Source organism: Aspergillus bombycis (assembly GCF_001792695.1).
Source record: "Aspergillus bombycis strain NRRL26010 chromosome Unknown contig00011, whole genome shotgun sequence".
In the NCBI taxonomy this organism is placed as follows: Eukaryota; Fungi; Ascomycota; class Eurotiomycetes; order Eurotiales; family Aspergillaceae; genus Aspergillus; species Aspergillus bombycis.
In genome coordinates this window covers 246,154-264,138 of record NW_019170013.1, presented here as the reverse complement: position 1 = coordinate 264,138, position 17,985 = coordinate 246,154, and the positions used below count along the sequence as shown (strand labels likewise).

Below are 17,985 nucleotides of genomic sequence, written 5' to 3'. Positions count from 1 at the left end.
GCATGGGAGATGCATATCATAATAAATCTGCCTGTCGCTCCTGTGAAACATGCAATTTCTCGCCGGAGATATTACCTTTGTTCTTTTAATGTGCTTCTGGCCAAAAGTAATAAAGCATGTTTCATTATGTTAACCACGCCGCATGTTGGCATCACCGCTGGCCAAAGTATATACCTCGGTTGAAAGCGGTCAACATGATAATGAGGACTACAGACGACGAGATTCATATATGACTTGAATGCATCTGAGTACGATATGAAGGGTAGATAAGGTGTAAATAGCTCTGATATCATGCCGGGAAGACAGCCGAATTGCACACCCTAATACTCTGTGTCGTGCTTGTAGTAGTAGGCTCAACCACTCGTACCAGTTCGCACACTCCATCTTCCCATACCGTCGGACCAAAAGAGCTTTTTCTTTTGACATATATTCTAGTGAGCCTCATTTGGGAGTTTAATTATTTATTATAGTGATATCCTCGAGTTTGGGGAGCCACGAACAAGCAGATGTTCCAGGTTTTGCAATTATAATGGCCTCGACACCTTCCCCTACAGCAGAATAGCTGTGAAGCAAGAAAAGAAAAGAGAAGCAAAAAAAAAAGGTCGCATTTGTCTAGGGCCTCACAAAGTACTCGCCCTGTCACTAATTACCAAGCCACATGACTCGAATTCCAAGTACATGGATCTCCGCTATTAGAAAGTATGCCATCCTCGGGGCAGTAGACTTGTTTCGAGCAATTAAGAAATAACAAAGCAAAATGACTATAATAGAGAAGTACACCCTTAGACACAGCATTTTTTTTTATATATATCGGCCCCAAATCATCATGACCTTTTGCCATACCCCCAGAGGCCACTCCTCGCTGTGCAGTATCAGTACATGATGCCTGTGCCATTATGAGTAACTTTGGCCAGACGTTGGTTCATATATAAATTGGTGGATATATCTTTGAGTTTCGGTTAACAGAGAAAATCATATTCATTCCTAAGCTGACAACGGCCACAAAGAGATTCTGAACAGGACTTTACCCCTGTGCTCATGTGAACTATAGCAGCTGCCTTGTGTGTACCTCAGGTATGCCTTGTTTCAAATTGATATAATTTGTCAGTATCGTGGCAGTATGGCTTTCTTTTAATAGATACGGAGCCTATTTGCTATGTATTAAGGTGTTACAAAGATGCTAGACTATTTTGTTACGAGTCAGTTGATTCATGATCACGTAACAGTTGTACCCGGCAGCTTTTGATAACCGAAGGAGCTATCTGCGGGGGAGACCTTATACTACTACTAGTCCAACCCGCGGCTACGGCTTCAATCCCGCGCACTGTTCCGCTCCTCGTGGGGTACGACAAGACGATACCATGACTTGGCATAAATAGTGGTATCTTCCCACCTGTCTTAGCCTGATAATACAATTAAGGACCATTTTTTGAACATAAGTCCGGTATATCATCTCGGTTAAGGGCAGTATTCCTATTCATTCAAGAAGGTGAGTATAGTTACCCATTACCCCATTAATTAATCCAGGAACTCACCTCCGACAGTTAAACAAGACAATTATCGTCCACCTCCCTACTCTTTAGTAATCCGAGTACTGCACCTACCAAGCGAAATTATTCGACATGCGTCTTCCATATGTCCCCAATCCGCCCCCTACCACCACTCCTGAAGAGGCAGAAATCCTCAATCGGGTGCAAACCCGACGCGGTGAAAAAGGCTTAATACCTCTGGATCTCGCCCTTCTGCACTCATTCCCAGTTGCCGATGGGTGGAATTCGTTCATCGGGGCTATCCGAACCCGCACTAGCCTCTCCCAAGCTATTCGTGAACTTATCATCTGCCGCATCGCTGTGGTCAACGGAGCCTGGTTCGAATGGGATCAGCACTCGCCCTTGCTCATGGAAGGTGGATGCAGTGCGGAAGCGGTGGCAGTCGTCCGTGACGCTCAGGCTGACATCCCCCAGAAAGCGCAAGAGAAGGTGCTAAGTCCTGAGGAGGCTGCGGTGTTGAAGTATACAGATGCCATGACGAAAACTGTTACTGTACCCGATGATGTGTTTCAAGAATTGAAGGGACTTTTCAACGATCGAGAGGTTGTGGAAATCACTGCCACTGCAGCAGCTTACAACTGTGTTAGTCGGTTCCTGGTTGCACTGGACGTTGGAGAGAAAAACCATTAAAGGGACCGCATGATGATTTGTACATACATATTATGGATACAGTAGCGATGCAACTATAGTATACTGCATTTTCCTGGGAGTACTGAGCATCACTCATCGTACAGCTTTCATATAATGGATTCTGCGACTTGTGATACTGGCCATTACATGGCATCCATTATTCTCATCGAGTTGAATATGCCATAAAGCTCACATCAAAGAAGTAGAAGTTGGATTTACGGACCTGAGTATGTTGTGGTTACCGAATGCAGATATGATGTCAAGGTTCGGTATCATAGATTACAAAACCGAATAAAATTACAGCCTCCCGCCGTCCATCGAGAAATATTGCAGGGCAGATAATAATTGGCAGGGTCTGTGAAACGTCCATTGATACAGGGAGCTATTGGTAGCCTCCCATGATATTATCTTATTCTTTGTGAGATCGAAGGGCCCTTAGAATCAGGTGGAAGATACCAAACAAATGGGATAATCATCGGTTGTTGGATTTCTCTGGTCAAGAAAGACAGCCAAAGTACTCGGAGTTAGTACTGTGCTTTGAAAGGAAAAGCCAGATTGGGACCTGTGCCCATACATCCAGAATACAGACAGGTAACAAGTCAAGTATATCCTGCCTCGGATTGGTTGCAGAGTACTATGTAATGCGGCTAGGCGGAAGATCTGTCCGGAGGCGATTTTTTTCCGGGAGGCCCATCATAATCGACTTTCCCACGGTGGGTCCGGCCAGGTAAAATAAGGTAAGAAATATGGCACTACCGTACTGGAGTAAAATAGGGCCTTCAGGCTTAACCATGCCCGTCGATGCTTTGACCAGGTCAGGTTAGGTGGGTAATTAATTCCCGTACCACTCATACTGTATGGTACCAATAGTAAATTCACTACCTTACCTCCTATTGTATACAGAGAAGAGGCTTGTTGCTGTCGGGCTCTTAGTAGGGTCATTTTTTTTCATCTGCCATCATTCACTACAACACAACGCGACATCTCTTCCTTTCCTCCTCCTCGAATTCTATATTCTCTCCCACCGTGTTCTCTTGTGTTTCTCCTCGATTCCCTCCTCTGTGCGCGTTAAGCTCTCTTGTCTCTTCCCACCTCCCCTTCTTCCGTCTGTCTACCAACCTTTCGTCAGACGTTCATACTTCCTCTACACTACATGACAACAACTACTCCATCTTGGCCTGTACAACGTCCTTTCGTCCAGGAACGTCTACTCCAAACGGCTTGTTCCACCGTCCATTACTTCAATCTCTTCTTCATCATTGATCCTTTGTACCTTCGCCTCTGCTGTGCCCACCGCGCTTCTTCTGCGCGAGCGTAACTGGAAGCAAAACTTGCTTCATCGCTCAAGATTTTACTACTTCGACAGCCTCATGCTGCATGCTACCAGCAGAGATTTCCTCTAAAGATTCCCAATTTCTCCTTCTATCACGTCTTTACTTGTGCTTTGTCTTGTTTGGAAAGCCTTTGGTTATTTCGGTTTTCGCCCGTGGTTCAGAGCATAGTCTTTTTTTTCTCCCTCATTTTCGTTTTCTGCATACCCGCCCGAATTCCTTACCGCGACAAAGTTCTACTTTGCGGACATCTAAAATTACTACACTACGCCCAAGTCGCCAAATTGTCCATCATCAACTCGACCCGTTATCTCATTGGCACACTTTTTTGTTCTGTCCTGATCGTGGTTGGGACTATACCGAGATTCTCTGCCTACCGGCTCGGCGTTCGACTTTTCCCTTTCAAGAAGGCAAGACTACGACTTCAATTTACTGTACTATCCCTGGCAGCCGTTCGCGACCAACCCACGGACTGCGAGCTACTGTAGACCCAAACAACTTTTTCGTCGTCAACTTGTCAACTTGTCAACCAACACCACACGGTATCCCCCACATCCCTTACTCTTCCTGTCCGTATTTTCTACAGACGGCTTCTTTACTTCAGTTCGAAAGGTATGTTACATTCCGTGTATCTGGCCGGCACTACTCTTCCAGTCTGGCCACCAGAAGTACCTACTTCAACCTTTGTTCAGTTTTTCCCACTATTATACTCCCTGTTGGTAGGTCGCTTTTCTTCGCGCGGCCCGCCTGTATTTTTGTCTCCCTACCACACATGGTTTTCTTTTCCCCGTCTTCCATTGCACATGCAGCCCTCTGTTGTTCAAGATTGCGCTGCACGTACTCCGGGTGTCTTGGCACCGGAAGCGAACTTTTCAACCCAAGCTCTACTAACACAGTATATCTAGGCTCCATTCTTGGGTCTCCTAGAGTGTGAAAATTACATCACCTCTCATCGTTGATATCGATTTTACTTCTTTTTCTTTTTTTTTTTTCTTCTTCCTTTAAAATTCTACCTTGAATCGAGTTAAGTCATTTTCTTCTAGCCATGGCTCCTGTCGCTCAAAGCGACATTGACATGGACAGCCATACTTCGGACATGGCCAGCCACGACTCGCAGCTGCGCCGACAATTCTCCGAGCCACTCCATGCTCATTCTACTACTCATTCGCCTTCCCCTTCACCCACCACCCCCAGAGCTAAGTGCGCATGGTGTGGGAAATTCTTCGAGTCCTCAGATGACGACCCATATTCTCAAAATGAGGCTCTCGAAGAACACATTGCTACGATGCATCCGCACATTGCCAAGTTCTCTTTGTATGATGGTGTCGCCGACGAAGAGAAAGAAGAGGCATATGATGTCGACGAACAACCTGGAGATGATACTATACCTACAGCACCAGTATCTGAATCAGATGAGGCTCCGGAGGCCGACGAAGATGGTCTAATGGAAGCCGCTGATGATAGTGTGCATGAGGGTACCGAAGCCATGGAAGGTTACGATAACGAAAATGATCAGAACGACCTTGATGGTCCTGAAGCCGAAGGTGACGGAGAAGGCCATGAAGGCGAGTCAGACCTTGCTCTATTTAATCAACTCCACGAGTTTTCTCGCCAAGAGGACTCGGTGTCCTTGGACAAACGTATTCATAACCTCTGGAACCTCCATGAAATCAGCAAATTTTCTGGAGGGTTTGACGAGACATCGGCCAACATCAGTGGAACCTGGATGAAAGTCTTCGATGACCCCAAACGTGTCAAGAAACGTGATGCATCTGAATTACTGGTACGCCCTGAACCTTACAAAAACTCAAAGAGCTCTAGAGGAGACTTCCTTGAGATTTCGCCTCTGGAAAATTTCTTGGTCCAACTCCGTGACCCTGAACTGCGCTCAAGCGATGAGCTTTACGCCATAACCGAAAACATTGCCAATGTCCTGAAGGTATGGCAAGACGAGTACTTGGCCATCGAAAAGCTCTGCAGACATGCAACTCGGCAAAATGTAAAGGCAACCAGCGACCCACGGAAACTCGAAAGACCGGAGGTTTATGAAGACAAGAAGGAGGCGATGCTCTACGGCTACAAGCATGAAACGAAAGAAGATAAAGTTCGCAACCAGAACCCCTTCGTTCAAGGTGGATTCAAGCCTACGCCAGCTCAGTTCCGAAAGATGACTGCCAAAGCTGGCCCAAATAATCCTAATCCTGACGGTTGGCCAACGATTACGAAATTCGGCGTTGAGCATGTTCCCAAGTTTCAGAATCCTCCACGAGAGGAGTTCGTCGGTAAGGCAACTCGCAAGCGCAAGGCCGCAGAGTTGGAAGCAGCCAACAAAGCCAACGAGACCGACGAGGCATTAAACGGGACACCGGCGCCCATAGAGGAAGAGTCATTTGCGAAGCGGCGCACTCGCACCCGGCGTGCCGGGGAGCTGGATACTCAACCCTCAGGGTCTCCGGCCCCCTCACGAGGCTCCGTTCGTGGCCGGGGCCGAGGCCGCGGGCGGGGAGCTGTGCGAGGGATGTCTCGTGCGGGCTCTGAGGCTCCGCAGCCTGTGGCGCCAGTGGCGCCAGCTCGGTCCGTTGGTCGTGGCAACGGCCGCGAGGCTACAACGTCCGCTGGGCAGTTACAATCACGTCCTGCGGCGGCTCAGTTGGCGCCAATTGAACCGGCGCCCAGCGGGGATTCAGCAACCGTTATTCCCGTCAGTACTCAAGCAGGCGTTGCCCATGATGAATTAATCGACCCGGCTGAGAAGGCTCGCCGCGAAAAGATCGCCAACTCCAAGAATCCAAAGCGGACAGAGGCCATGCTCAACCACTGGGCCCGATTCAACCGGGAGGGCCGGACCCGTAACCCGAAACGATCTAAAGCTCAGATTGAGGCTGATCGGGCGGCCGAAGCGGCCAGAAAGGCAGCCGAGCCTCCAAAGACTGTAGGCAAAAAGAAGAAACCAGACAGCCCAATTTTTGGAGCGCCCACCAGAGCCGACACAGGTCTTGCTCCAGCACCAGCAATGCCTGGGCCAGGCTCTCTGGCACCCGGCCCCCCCGGTCCACATCCCCAACTGGCACCAATGCCTCCAGCGCGGGGGTCAATGGTACCGTATGCACCCATCGATCCCCGGACTGTAGCGCCTTTCCCTCCGGCACCCCATGGCCCTCACGGTCTCCAGCCGCCGCCGCCCCAACCCTATCACACCCCATACCCCGAGCTTTACTTCCCGTACGGAGCGGCGGCTGCGGGGCTGCCTCCCCCAGGCCACACACGGCCTGCATGAGGTTGCCTGATTTTCTCCTCTTTTTAACCTTCTTCTACAGCTGTACAGTTTTGAATTAACTTTTTTTTGGGTGGAGAGATATGGGCAATGTACACTTTGGATTTCTGTCAATATGTATTACCACCCTACGACTCGAGCATCATACTTTAGCTTCGGAGCAACCGTGTCTTAATTATTGCTTCTGTTTCGCGGGTTGCATTGTCTTCTTGCTTAGCGTGTTGGGCCAGCAATCGGCGCAGGGAATTGACTTGAGTTCTTTTTTTTTTTTTTTTTTGTATAATGTTGTGATTTTGGCTCGTTGTCATTGGACAACATTTGCCGGGTGGTACTAAGTTGTATGTTTACATGTTTTGGCTTTGGAGGACAATTTAGTACTCGGCACCATTCCTGGAGGATACGGAGACAATGTCACAGGAGAAGGGGGGGAAACAAAAACTAAATGGGTTCATGTTGTTATGGGGTTCAGATGTTCGGAATATCAAAATAAAAGAAAGTGCAATTCGACCTAAACCCCCCGTCCGCCAATTCGTGCGAGTCGTCAACCACCATCCTCACGGTCCCGCGTAGACTTGAGCCAAAAGTGGTTCGCTGCTCTCGCCATAGTAATATAACCAATGCAGGCCGGACAATCAATAAGAAACCGTTGAGCAGACAGTGCGTGGGATCCTTGCCGAAATAGATTGGCCAGCCAGGGATGCCTGCAGGGGCCTGACCATGCAGGCAGTTCCACGTGTTGCGGAGGGTTCAGTTGGAGTCCAACAGTCGACGGGGACGAAAAGGTACTACTCCGTAGGCATGGACCCGAGTGATTTTTTGTATTATTTCCCGACACAGGCTGCCGGTCTATCCAGCGCTGAGGAACCAGGAGAATCATAGTTAGAACGCTAGTCTGAGAGGAGGCAATGACGGTCAAAACCTGTCGATAGCGACCTGCTCACTAACTACGTTCACTCACCTAATGAAAGGGACCTTCCCCATCCGGCATAGAGGGAGCGCATCATGGAGACGGGGCCCTCATACTACGGGCGTCGGAAGTCGCCCCATCGACCCTTCGCTACGTAGGCAACATCGCCAATGCTGGGGTAGTTCCCTTAGGTTGGGACCTAGGAGTGCATCTCATCCAATGCAATGGGGACGATCATCATTACAGACAATATCGCCAGTTTGTGCTAGGGATCGATTGGGGAATTTCCGTCCAGCCAGGGCCGACATCCGCCAAAATCCAGGTGGAGGATCTGAAAAATTCCCCAACGGGGTGATGGATGTACAGGGCTGTCAAGGCCCAGTGGGCGAACGGTGATTGGCCAGCGTCCGTCGCGTTGCGGGGAACCGATCGCCCTGATTCGTCAGGTTTGAGGTCTGCGATCACGCATCCGTGATCGTCCTATTGTCGTTTGGGAATTTTTTAGGATTTTTTTAGGTATCAGATTTTCCCACTTTCCCACTTTCATGGACCTTCCCCGAGTCCTGGGCACCCGTTCAGTGCTTCACATCGTCCTGCTAGTAAGAAGCGTGCTTCATATATTCCGCGCTCTTATTAATCTAATTCGCCTGGTGGAGTATACCCGTTCTTTTTTTTTTTTTTTTTTCCTTTTGTCTCGGGTCTAACTGTTCAGGGTCTAATCAGAGGAACGGGAGGAAAGCGTGCAGAGAACAGAAGACAGAAGAGCGAACACCCCCCATTCCATAGAGTGTCTGTAGTAGTAGTAGACTAAAGCAATGGCTGTAACGGTGTCTAAGGTATTAAACCACCCCCCAGTTTTAAAATAAAAACCGTTATGGTTTTTTTTGTTTCCTTCTCGTGTGTGTGACCCAGCGGAAACTTTAAAATAATTAAAAAAAAAAAGATTTCGATCCCACTTGGTGGCTCGAAGATCACATGATTGGGGCTTGTTCAAGGCCCACTACGACCTTCGCGTGCAATCCATGTCAACACTGAATCCTTCTTCAGCATGGGTGACGACTTCTGCAGCGTGAGGGATCGGTGCCACGGGAATTTCCAACTGGAAGCTTGCCGGTCTGCCTGTCCAGCCTGGATGCACGAGCGGGTGAGAAAACGTGTGGGATTTAGTCGTTCTGCAGCTTACTCGGCGTTCCCCTTTTTGGGGTGCGGAAATACAACTGCTAGGCCGTTAGATGGAGCTACTGCTCCATCGCGTGGTTTGGACTGTGACGGCCAGGGTGCCGCTATCATCGCTTCTCCAATAACCTGGACTACCCCATCGTCATGTACTATCCCTGGTCATATTGAAGAGATGGGGTTTTATAACGTTAGCAGCTTCAGCGGTTTCTGTCAGTTATCGTCGTCGACCTTTTCAGATCCTTCGCTGCGCTTCCGTCAATAACACTTCGGGTATCCCTTTTCTACGCTAGCTCACGACATCAGCAAAGCCGGCAGACCATGTCGGCTACCCCCTCAACGCCTGGTGAACCGGGTATACTCCAACACCCAGCCCCCACCCAGCAATTAAACCGATCCTGTGAATCATGTCGAGGTCTGAAGGTCCGCTGCCTTCCTGACCCCAAATCTCCCAATCAGTGCCAGCGATGTGCCAAGGCCAAGAGAACGTGCGTATTTGTGGCTCCCCAACGAAGACGACCACGCAAGCGAACCGATTCGCGGGTGGCTCAGTTGGAGAGGGAGATGCGACAGATGCGCTCCCTTCTCAAGGACCGCTTCCGCATCGATGAAGAAAGTAGCTCAGGAAGCTGTGGCAGCGAAGTCGAGGATTCAGAGGAACCTGACTTCGGGGCTGATCCCCAAGAAACCTTATCCATTGTGCCGGATGCCCCGAGCAGTGCGTCGGGATCCTTCAGAAACATGGACCTCTCGCCTGGCGTGCCACCCTCTTCGTCGTACCCAAACACTCTTAATAGTGGTTCTGATGCCTTCGCCTCTGCCACGCCCATCCCACCCTACTATGGTCTCGAAGAATCCTCGGGCAGCGACATTATCGATCGGGGGTTAATCTCGCTGGAATTTGCCAACGAGTTGGTGTCCTTTTATATCACCGAGCTCACCGCTTTTGCCCCCATGGTTCTGCTCCCTCCAAATACCACAGCCTCACAACTGCGTCGGTCGAAGCCTATGCTTTTTCTCTCTGTGATTGCCGCCGCGGCGATTGCTGTAGATGATAGTCTGGCTGTCGTCCTCAACCGCGAATTGGTCCGACTCTACGCCGAACGGTTTTTCATCAATGGTGATAAGTCCTTCGAGTTGGTTCAGGCATTGCTCCTGATGATCGTCTTTTACTACCCACCGGAATCTCCGTTGAAACTGCAGAATTATCAGTATACTCACATCGCCGCCACCATGGCCCTGGAGATCGGGTTGGCCTCAAAATGTAAGGTACCGAATAGTGCAAGTCGCAAAGCGAGCAAACGTGGTGCGTACGATGAACACATGGCAGAACAGGCCAGAGCAATTCTGGGGTGTTATCATTTGGCCTCCAAGTAAGGACAAGGAACACGTGCGTAGCGGGCAGTTGCTAACATGACACAGCGTTGCCATGAAAACGCGCCGGCCCAACTTGCTCCTCTTCAACGACTGGATGCACGAATGTGTAAAACATCTCGAGCGTTCCCCTAATATGATAGATCGACACATGGCGGCCTGGTTCGAATTGCAGAAGATCGTTGACCAAGCTATGGCTTCCTTCGGTCTTGACGATACCAGCTCAACGACCCCGCTGACAGAATCACGGGTCCAGGTTATATTGAGGTGGTTCGACAATCAAATGCAGAATTGGAAAAAGAACGTTTCGGCGGACATGCTCACCGGTAATTTTCCTCGGTATCTGGGAAGATGGGAACGGTAGCGGGACCAAGGCTGACCACTTTCTTGCTTGTCAGTGACCATGACCTTCGAATACCATTTTACCAACCTCGCTATTTACGAGCTCGGTGTCGGTGAAGGCTATCGAGACCCGGATGCGATTAAACAACAGTATTATGTACTCCCAGCACCAGAGGATGGCCACCAGCCGTCAAAGGCCCCTCTGAGCGCTATTCGCGTAGACATCACAATCAAATGGATGAATGCAGCTCAAGAGATGCTTGACTTCTTCCTAAGTTGTGACACGGACTTGATGCGCAAACTCCCCAATCTGATTTACACACGAGTCGGTGTAGCAGTCATGTCACTCCTGAAGGTTTACTTCTCGGTCAAGTCAGGAGCCCTGGGCGAATTCGTGAGCCCTCAGTCCGTCAATATTGAGATGTACTTAGAGGCCATGACGAGAAGGCTAACGGAGGCGAGCGGAAATATGAAGTATAAGGTCCCAAGCCGGTGGTTGTATATTGTCGGGGTGAAGGCTCGAAATTGGTACGACCGGTTTCAGCAGCGACAGATGCAGACCGACGTCGGCCTTGCTCCACCGCCGAGTGCGAGTCCACGGCGCTCTACGAGCCCGGCACCCATGCAACCTACGCAGTTCAGCTCGGCCGACTCATCGCAGCCAGTAGGAACGCTTGCAATGAATGCCGAAGTGCCACAGATCGCAGTTATGCGCCCTATGGATGGGGCCTATGGAGCATCAGCGGCCACGAATACGATCTGGCAGGCGGATCAAGCTAATCAGCAAGTTTTTCTCATGAATCAATATGCCGGCTACCGCTCGCCGGTGGTACCAACTCAGTATCCATATGGAGAATTTTCGCAGCCAGGTGTTGCGCTGGACCCCACGCAGCCAAGCCAGCCTCCCGTTCCTCCTCGAACAGGGATGGAGCTTGACGGCTGGCTTCCCGATGGCAGTATCTGCGGGATGCCTCCGTTGCCGGGGATGTAGAGGGGTCCAAATGCAGGTCAGATGGTTCGGAAGGAGTTAGTTTGGGGTACATTTTTCCCAGAAAGGCGCCATGGGAGGTTTTCGCGTGATTAACCGTTCAATGTTCAATGTTCAATGTTCATAGTCGCTTCGCTCTGCACATGGTGGAATGGGTCATTCTGGACAGTGACCAGCACCGTGGAAAGAGAGACTGAATCTCAGATTCGATAGATTTCTTCAGAGGACAGAGGAAGAAAGGAGGGGGTGGGCATGACATGAAATGAAATCAAATCAAATCATCAGGTGAAACCTGTGGGAAAACTTCGGAGGAAGGCCCCCAACGGTTTAGTTCGTAGCAGCGCGTATTTCGACGTTCCCCTTCTCGGAGGCTCGGTCGACACGGAACACCCGACGATCGTGGGGATGTTTCCACTTTAGGAATGTTTCCAGAGCACCTACGGAAGTTTGGCACGGCTAAATTGCCTGGCTAAATACGGAGGTCACTCCGGGAGACTCTTTCCAGCAGTGTTTACTAGTCTTGCCCAGTGGATTTTCATTAATTGTAAACATTTCTTGGTCCCAGTCATGCGTATTCCTGTTCCGCCCGTTTCTTCGACAGGCAGCCGTGAACCCCCGTGGTTCTGGAGATAGCCGAGTCTGATCGCAGTCGCTAAAATATGCATACTGTATAGTTTGCCCACTTAGAGTTTCTTAGATCCGGGAGAAGTTTAAATTTTGACTAAGTCAAAAAAGTTCGGCATTCCATCGGCAGATACGTAAGCCTTGTGAGCGCGAGTCAGTGTGGATTCCACTAGACTCCATCGACGATTGGGTCTCCGCTCTCGGGGAGGCTCAACTTCATAGGGTACAAAATAACTGCTCCTCTTCACTTATGCTCGCATTGTATTAGAGTACATTACTTGCAAAAAGGGTCCATCTCCAACTTCCAATACGGACAGGCTGATGAGCCATCCTTCGACGTAGAACTTCGTAAACCTCAACCCTAACACTCTACAGACATACAAAAGCCCGACCAGATAGTAGATCAATTTCATAGTAAGAAGCGACTAGACTAACAAAGCAGTCACAAGGCCACGACCACGATAGCTACACATCAAACAATATGTCAGGCCTATCCGATCTATCTCACAAGGAGCCCTCGACCCGTGCTTGCCATGTTCCCTCATATCCTTCCATGATATGGCTCCTACCCTATTGCACAATAACTAATTCATAAACCATGTGACCAGGGACCCTGGTGGAACAGGCCAGATCAAGAGCCGATAACGCCAGAGAAGACCTCTTGAATCCGCACGATGAACCGGTGGCCTACGTACAGACCGACCAAGGTCGGGCCGCTCGACAGGATCTAGATAAGGGCGGTACAGCGAAGACGTTGGTGGAGGGAGGTCATTTTTCTAGGATTGAGTGTTTCTCTACTGTGACTGGGGCTTTTTGACCGTTATGGGAGAATGGTGCTGGTGTGGTTCTGTTCAGGGTGGAGAGAATGACAGGTCCTTTGGGGATTTGTTAGATGATAGTAAGGTGTTGTCTGTGGCTGATTAGGGTTGGGATTGGTTGGGTTGCTGGATTTAGTCACTTGACTTTGTGGATGCTTAAGATTTTTTTTTTCTTTTCTTTTCTTTTCTTTTTTGGCTATACGCACTATTGAGAGCTATATTTTTGATCGAGAATATATATATTTGAAAGATATCGCCTTGGATGTCCGTTTGTCCGTCCGGATTCGGTCGTAGGGTTCAAATAGGAACTCACATGATCGAGTACATCTATAAGCTTACTAGTAGTATCTAAGATCCTTTGCTCCACTTCACCTTAGAAGCATCGTCCTTTACAGAGTATACTCCGTATGGAGTTGATATAAGCGAGTCCAGGAAATCAACTCCGCAGAGGCCCCGGATTAGCTAATCGAGCTGTAACAGAACGTGTATCAATGGGTAATGCAATCAGCATTGCCGACAGACCAGGAGAACCACGATCTTGGTCGGATGTAACCTTATTCATAATGGTAATGGAACATGTATCAGATTGAAAGGACTGTCTTAGGGCATATAAAGATGGCCCCAAGCTGACAACAATTGGGGGGGGTGGCCGAGTGTTTTACAATACTCGAGACACCCACCGAGACACACACTAAAGAGCCACTGACGTGACAGGCAACTCACTGACCATGTCTCTGTCTCTTAAGGTTCTCTTCCGCAAACCACGGGTTCATTCCATCCCCGTTGCCGCTTTCGGGACGATTGCACCACACTCCCCGATCGCAGAGGCCTGTTTCCCAGCCAAGACCCGGAATCGTTGTTTCTGCAGAAAACAACAGAAAAAAAAATAACACAGAAGGAGAAAAACAGAGAGGTCTCTGCGTTGCCGATCAGCTTTTCCACACGCCCCCCGTCTCCTTCCTTCCTGTTGCCTATCGGTGGCACCCCCCACACCACCATTCGAGGAATCCCGTCCCCCTGAATCTATACCGACGGCTGTATCAATTTCCTCCCCCGACCGATATTGAGAACGGTCAGCGTACAACTGAGTGCCCCGACGGTCTGAGCTCGTCACGATCCGTGCTCGGAAAGTGTGAGGACATTGCAGGGTCGGAAATTCGTGGCGGTGCGTTCGCGCGTATGGGTGATCTTATGCGTGGTCTATGCGGGAATCTTCACGGTGGTCAAAGGGTGAAAGACAGGATCTGGGCGATTGAAACCGATTTCCAACCTAGGGATACCGATGAAGTATGACCTCCAGTGCGACCGTTGACCACTCTCGCGACCCCGCTGTCGACCATTCCCACGCTGTTTCGCACGATCCGGAGCATGCCCAGATCAAGGCCACAGAGAATAGTCCAAGATCCCCCGATATCAAACCCCAGAAGGAGAATGCTAGTCCGGTCGGGAGCAATGCGGGGAGTGAGCCGACCGCGGGATCGGCAACGGAGGAGGTAGATGAGTTTGGGCTGCCAATTCGAATTCGCGCTAGGCCTGTACGCTCCGGTGAATCGTCTGACAATGAGGAGTTTCATGATGTTGAGGAGGCTGTCTCGGGCTCAGGTGATAACCAGCCAACTTCACAGGAGAGCAAGCCCGTAACAAACGATCTAAAGCCAGAAGCACCCCAGCAGGAGGAAAGCACAAAATCTGTCGAGAAGGGAAAGGATGCAGAGAAAGGGACACAATCTCTACTAAAAGTTGAACAGCACCCTGCTGAATCTCCTCGGGAGGAAAGCACAGAATTAGTTGAGAAAGGAAAGGATGCAGAGAAAGGGACGCAATCTTTACCAGCAGTCGAACAGCACCCGGTTGAATCTCCCCGGGAGAAAGATCCAAGTGTGCTTATGGGCAATGAGAAACATGCTACCTCTGGTGGCTCACTCCCTGACCATGAGGACGGCTTCCCGCCCCCTCCTTACACGGAAAAGCCTAATGCAGAGAAACCCTCTACTTCTACACAGTCAGATGCCGTACAAAAGAAACGGTCGAGTCTGAAAGCTTCGGAATGGTCACATCAGCGGCTCTATGAGTCTAAGGAATCGGAGGACGAAGAGGAAGTAGAAAGTGATGGTGGGTGGCAGGATATGCCTGCTATTGACGAGTTCGATGTTTATGACGACTTTGGGAGGCTGGTTGCTCGTGGTGCCAAACCAGAGGATAATGACGCAGTCTACAGGGGCTTGGGAGGCGCCGGAAAGGGCTATACCCGAGTGCAACTTGATGAAGACGCTCAGTCGGCGACAAGTCTAGATGAAGATACAAGCTATCTTTTCAAAGAAGCCGCTCACAACGCGACTGGTGTGGAAGGAGAGGAGCTGCGCGACGCCGTCAGTCAATTGCAGGCCACAAAGGATCTGCTGACTGAGAGTCAAAGGATAGCATACGTCGGAGTTGCCAGATTGGCTATATTCCAGATGACTAGAGACCTGGACCGGGTTCCCGCAACGAAGGGTACACGCAAGGCAAAACAAAAGACCATTGACTCAATGCGTCAATGGGGCCAAACAATAATGGCTAGGATCTATGCTCATATGGATATCGACGCCGCTGAGCAGGTGATGATCGAACAATTGGCGGAACATGGCGTCCAACCTGCAGATCTTGTCCGGCCTCTCATGCAGAATGCTCGAGTCAAGAATCCTTTAGCTGAGGAAGTCGACACGCCGAAGAACTCCCTATCATCCCCCACGACCCCGAGCCTAAAGGATGAATATCGAAGCAGTTTATCCTCCGACTTTGACAGGTCAACGTCTCCTCCGCCTTATGAGACACACGAGGGCGAAGATCTTCCCGAAGTTCGAACCCCCTCTCAGCTTCCTACCTCGACAAATATTGATATAGATCTTCGGTGGACGGTGCTCTGTGATCTCTTCCTTGTCCTCATTGCAGATTCGGCTTATGATGCACGGTCACGAACCTTACTGGAAAAAGTAGGCGAGTCAATGGAAGTGTCTTGGCTACAAATTGCCCGGTTCGAAAAGCGCGTGGTTGATGCTTTAGAAATGCAAGAACAAGCGGACAAAGAAACCTGGGATGAGTCGGATCACATGGAAAAACGCCGAAAGATGGCTTTGAAACGAAAATATATCGTTATGGGCCTGGCTACTGTTGGTGGTGGGTTGGTCATTGGTCTCTCCGCTGGGTTGTTGGCCCCAGTGATTGGTGCTGGCCTTGCAGCTGGGTTTACCACTGTAGGCATCACAGGGACTGGTGCATTCCTGGGAGGAGTGGGTGGTACGGCGATTATTGCTTCTGGAGCCACCTTGACCGGAGGGACGATTGGGCTGAGGGCTTCCAACAGGCGCACAGGAGCTGTCCAGACTTTCGAGTACCGTCCCCTGCACAACAACAAAAGAGTCAACCTGATTGTCACCGTGTCTGGTTGGATGACTGGTAAGGTGGATGACGTCCGATTGCCCTTCAGTACGGTGGATCCTATAATGGGAGATCTATATTCGGTGCTCTGGGAGCCTGAAATGCTTCGGAGCATGGGAGATACCATCAATATTCTTGCTACAGAGGTAGGTGTCAGGACGTGTCTCTCGCGTACAGCTATCGCTGGGTAGTTGCTAACTGTTACTAGGCATTAACTCAAGGGTTGCAACAAGTCCTTGGAAGCACTGTTCTAGTAGCCCTAATGTCATCTCTGCAGTTGCCACTTGTCCTTACGAAACTGTCGTACTTGATTGATAACCCATGGATCGTTTCATTGGCTCGCGCGAACGCAGCCGGGCTGATTTTGGCTGATTCCTTGATGGAACGCAATCTTGGGAAGCGGCCTGTCACGCTCCTGGGCTTCTCTCTCGGCGCTCGACTTATTTTTTCTTGCCTAAAAGAGCTTGCAGATCGAGGTGCCCACGGACTCGTGCAGAACGTCTACCTATTCGGGTCGCCTATTGTGGCCAACAAAGATGAGTATTTAAAGGCTCGTAGTGTAGTATCGGGCCGTTTTGTTAACGGGTATTCCTCGAATGATTGGATCCTGGGCTATCTCTTTCGTGCAACAAGCGGTGGAATCATGCGTGTGGCTGGTCTCGCTCCCGTGGAAGGGATCCCCGGCCTCGAGAACTTCGACGTTACCAAGCTCGTGAACGGTCATATGGACTATCGAGCAGCAATGCCCCGACTGTTGAAAGAGGTTGGGTGGGAGGTTTTGGGAGACGAGTTCGCAGAGCTCGAGGACCCCGATCCAGAAAACCACGCCGAGCGACAAAGAGAGCTTATCCGCGAGATCGACGAGGCTCGACGAGAAGCCGAGGCAAAGCCAGAAAAGAAACGGTTCGGCTTGTTCAAACGAGGCAAGTTGGCCCAAAAGAAAGGCTGGGAAACATACGACGTGGAGCGTAACAATGCCACACCGCGGGATTCGAGCGATAGTAACGGAACTGGAAGTGTGTTGTTTGACATCGATGCGATCAGAGCCGAACTCGCATCCGAAAGTATCGAAGTGAAACAACTCGAGTCGACGCTGCCTCCTATGAAGCTTGATTTGAACTCTCCGTCCAACTCGGCTCCAGTTACGCCGAATCCGTCAGATAACAAGGATACTATGAAGGCTGTCAATCTCACCAAATCCGCTCCCCAATCGCCGCCTGAACCTTACTCCGTCCCCAGCGCTTCCCATGATCAGCAGCCTTCTGCCCATAAAGAAGAAGAGATAGAAATGACGTTCGATACCTCCTATCATGAGCCATCACAGCGTTCGCATTCATTTTATGAGCCCACAACTGCTTCTTCATACGATAACCATTCTACACGGCCAGAGCTGCAATCATCATTGACGACACCCGCTGGTCTTGGTATCGGTGCTGCTGCTGGCGTCGGTGCCAGTGCACTTGGTGCATTGGCTCTCGAGCCCAATGCCTGGGCGGATCACGACATAGGCAACGGGGAAGAAGGAGAGATTTCTATGAGTTTTGAGTGATGTGG

General features: G+C 50.1%; 4 protein-coding genes across 4 annotated transcripts; all 4 read left to right on the top strand.

The window, feature by feature from the left end:
- Nucleotides 1-1,622: 1,622 nt before the first annotated feature.
- ABOM_002320 (carboxymuconolactone decarboxylase family protein) lies at nt 1,623-2,180 on the top strand (the record flags this gene model as incomplete). The annotated part of the gene is made up of 1 exon (XM_022529450.1): nt 1,623-2,180. One exon carries the CDS (start codon nt 1,623-1,625, stop codon nt 2,178-2,180), a length of 558 nt encoding a protein of 185 aa, XP_022392790.1.
- Nucleotides 2,181-4,556: 2,376 nt separating this feature from the next.
- Nucleotides 4,557-6,788, top strand: ABOM_002319 (uncharacterized protein; the record flags this gene model as incomplete). The annotated part of the gene is made up of 1 exon (XM_022529449.1): nt 4,557-6,788. One exon carries the CDS (start codon nt 4,557-4,559, stop codon nt 6,786-6,788), a length of 2,232 nt encoding a protein of 743 aa, XP_022392821.1.
- Nucleotides 6,789-9,189: 2,401 nt separating this feature from the next.
- ABOM_002318 (C6 zinc finger domain protein) lies at nt 9,190-11,575 on the top strand (the record flags this gene model as incomplete). The annotated part of the gene is made up of 3 exons (XM_022529448.1): nt 9,190-10,241; nt 10,291-10,568; nt 10,641-11,575. 3 exons carry the CDS (start codon nt 9,190-9,192, stop codon nt 11,573-11,575), a joined length of 2,265 nt encoding a protein of 754 aa, XP_022392822.1.
- A 2,728-nt stretch (nt 11,576-14,303) lies between these two features.
- On the top strand, nt 14,304-17,980 carry ABOM_002317 (DUF726 domain protein; the record flags this gene model as incomplete). Its single annotated transcript, XM_022529447.1, has 2 exons — nt 14,304-16,577; nt 16,640-17,980. 2 exons carry the CDS (start codon nt 14,304-14,306, stop codon nt 17,978-17,980), a joined length of 3,615 nt encoding a protein of 1,204 aa, XP_022392815.1.
- Nucleotides 17,981-17,985: the final 5 nt, after the last annotated feature.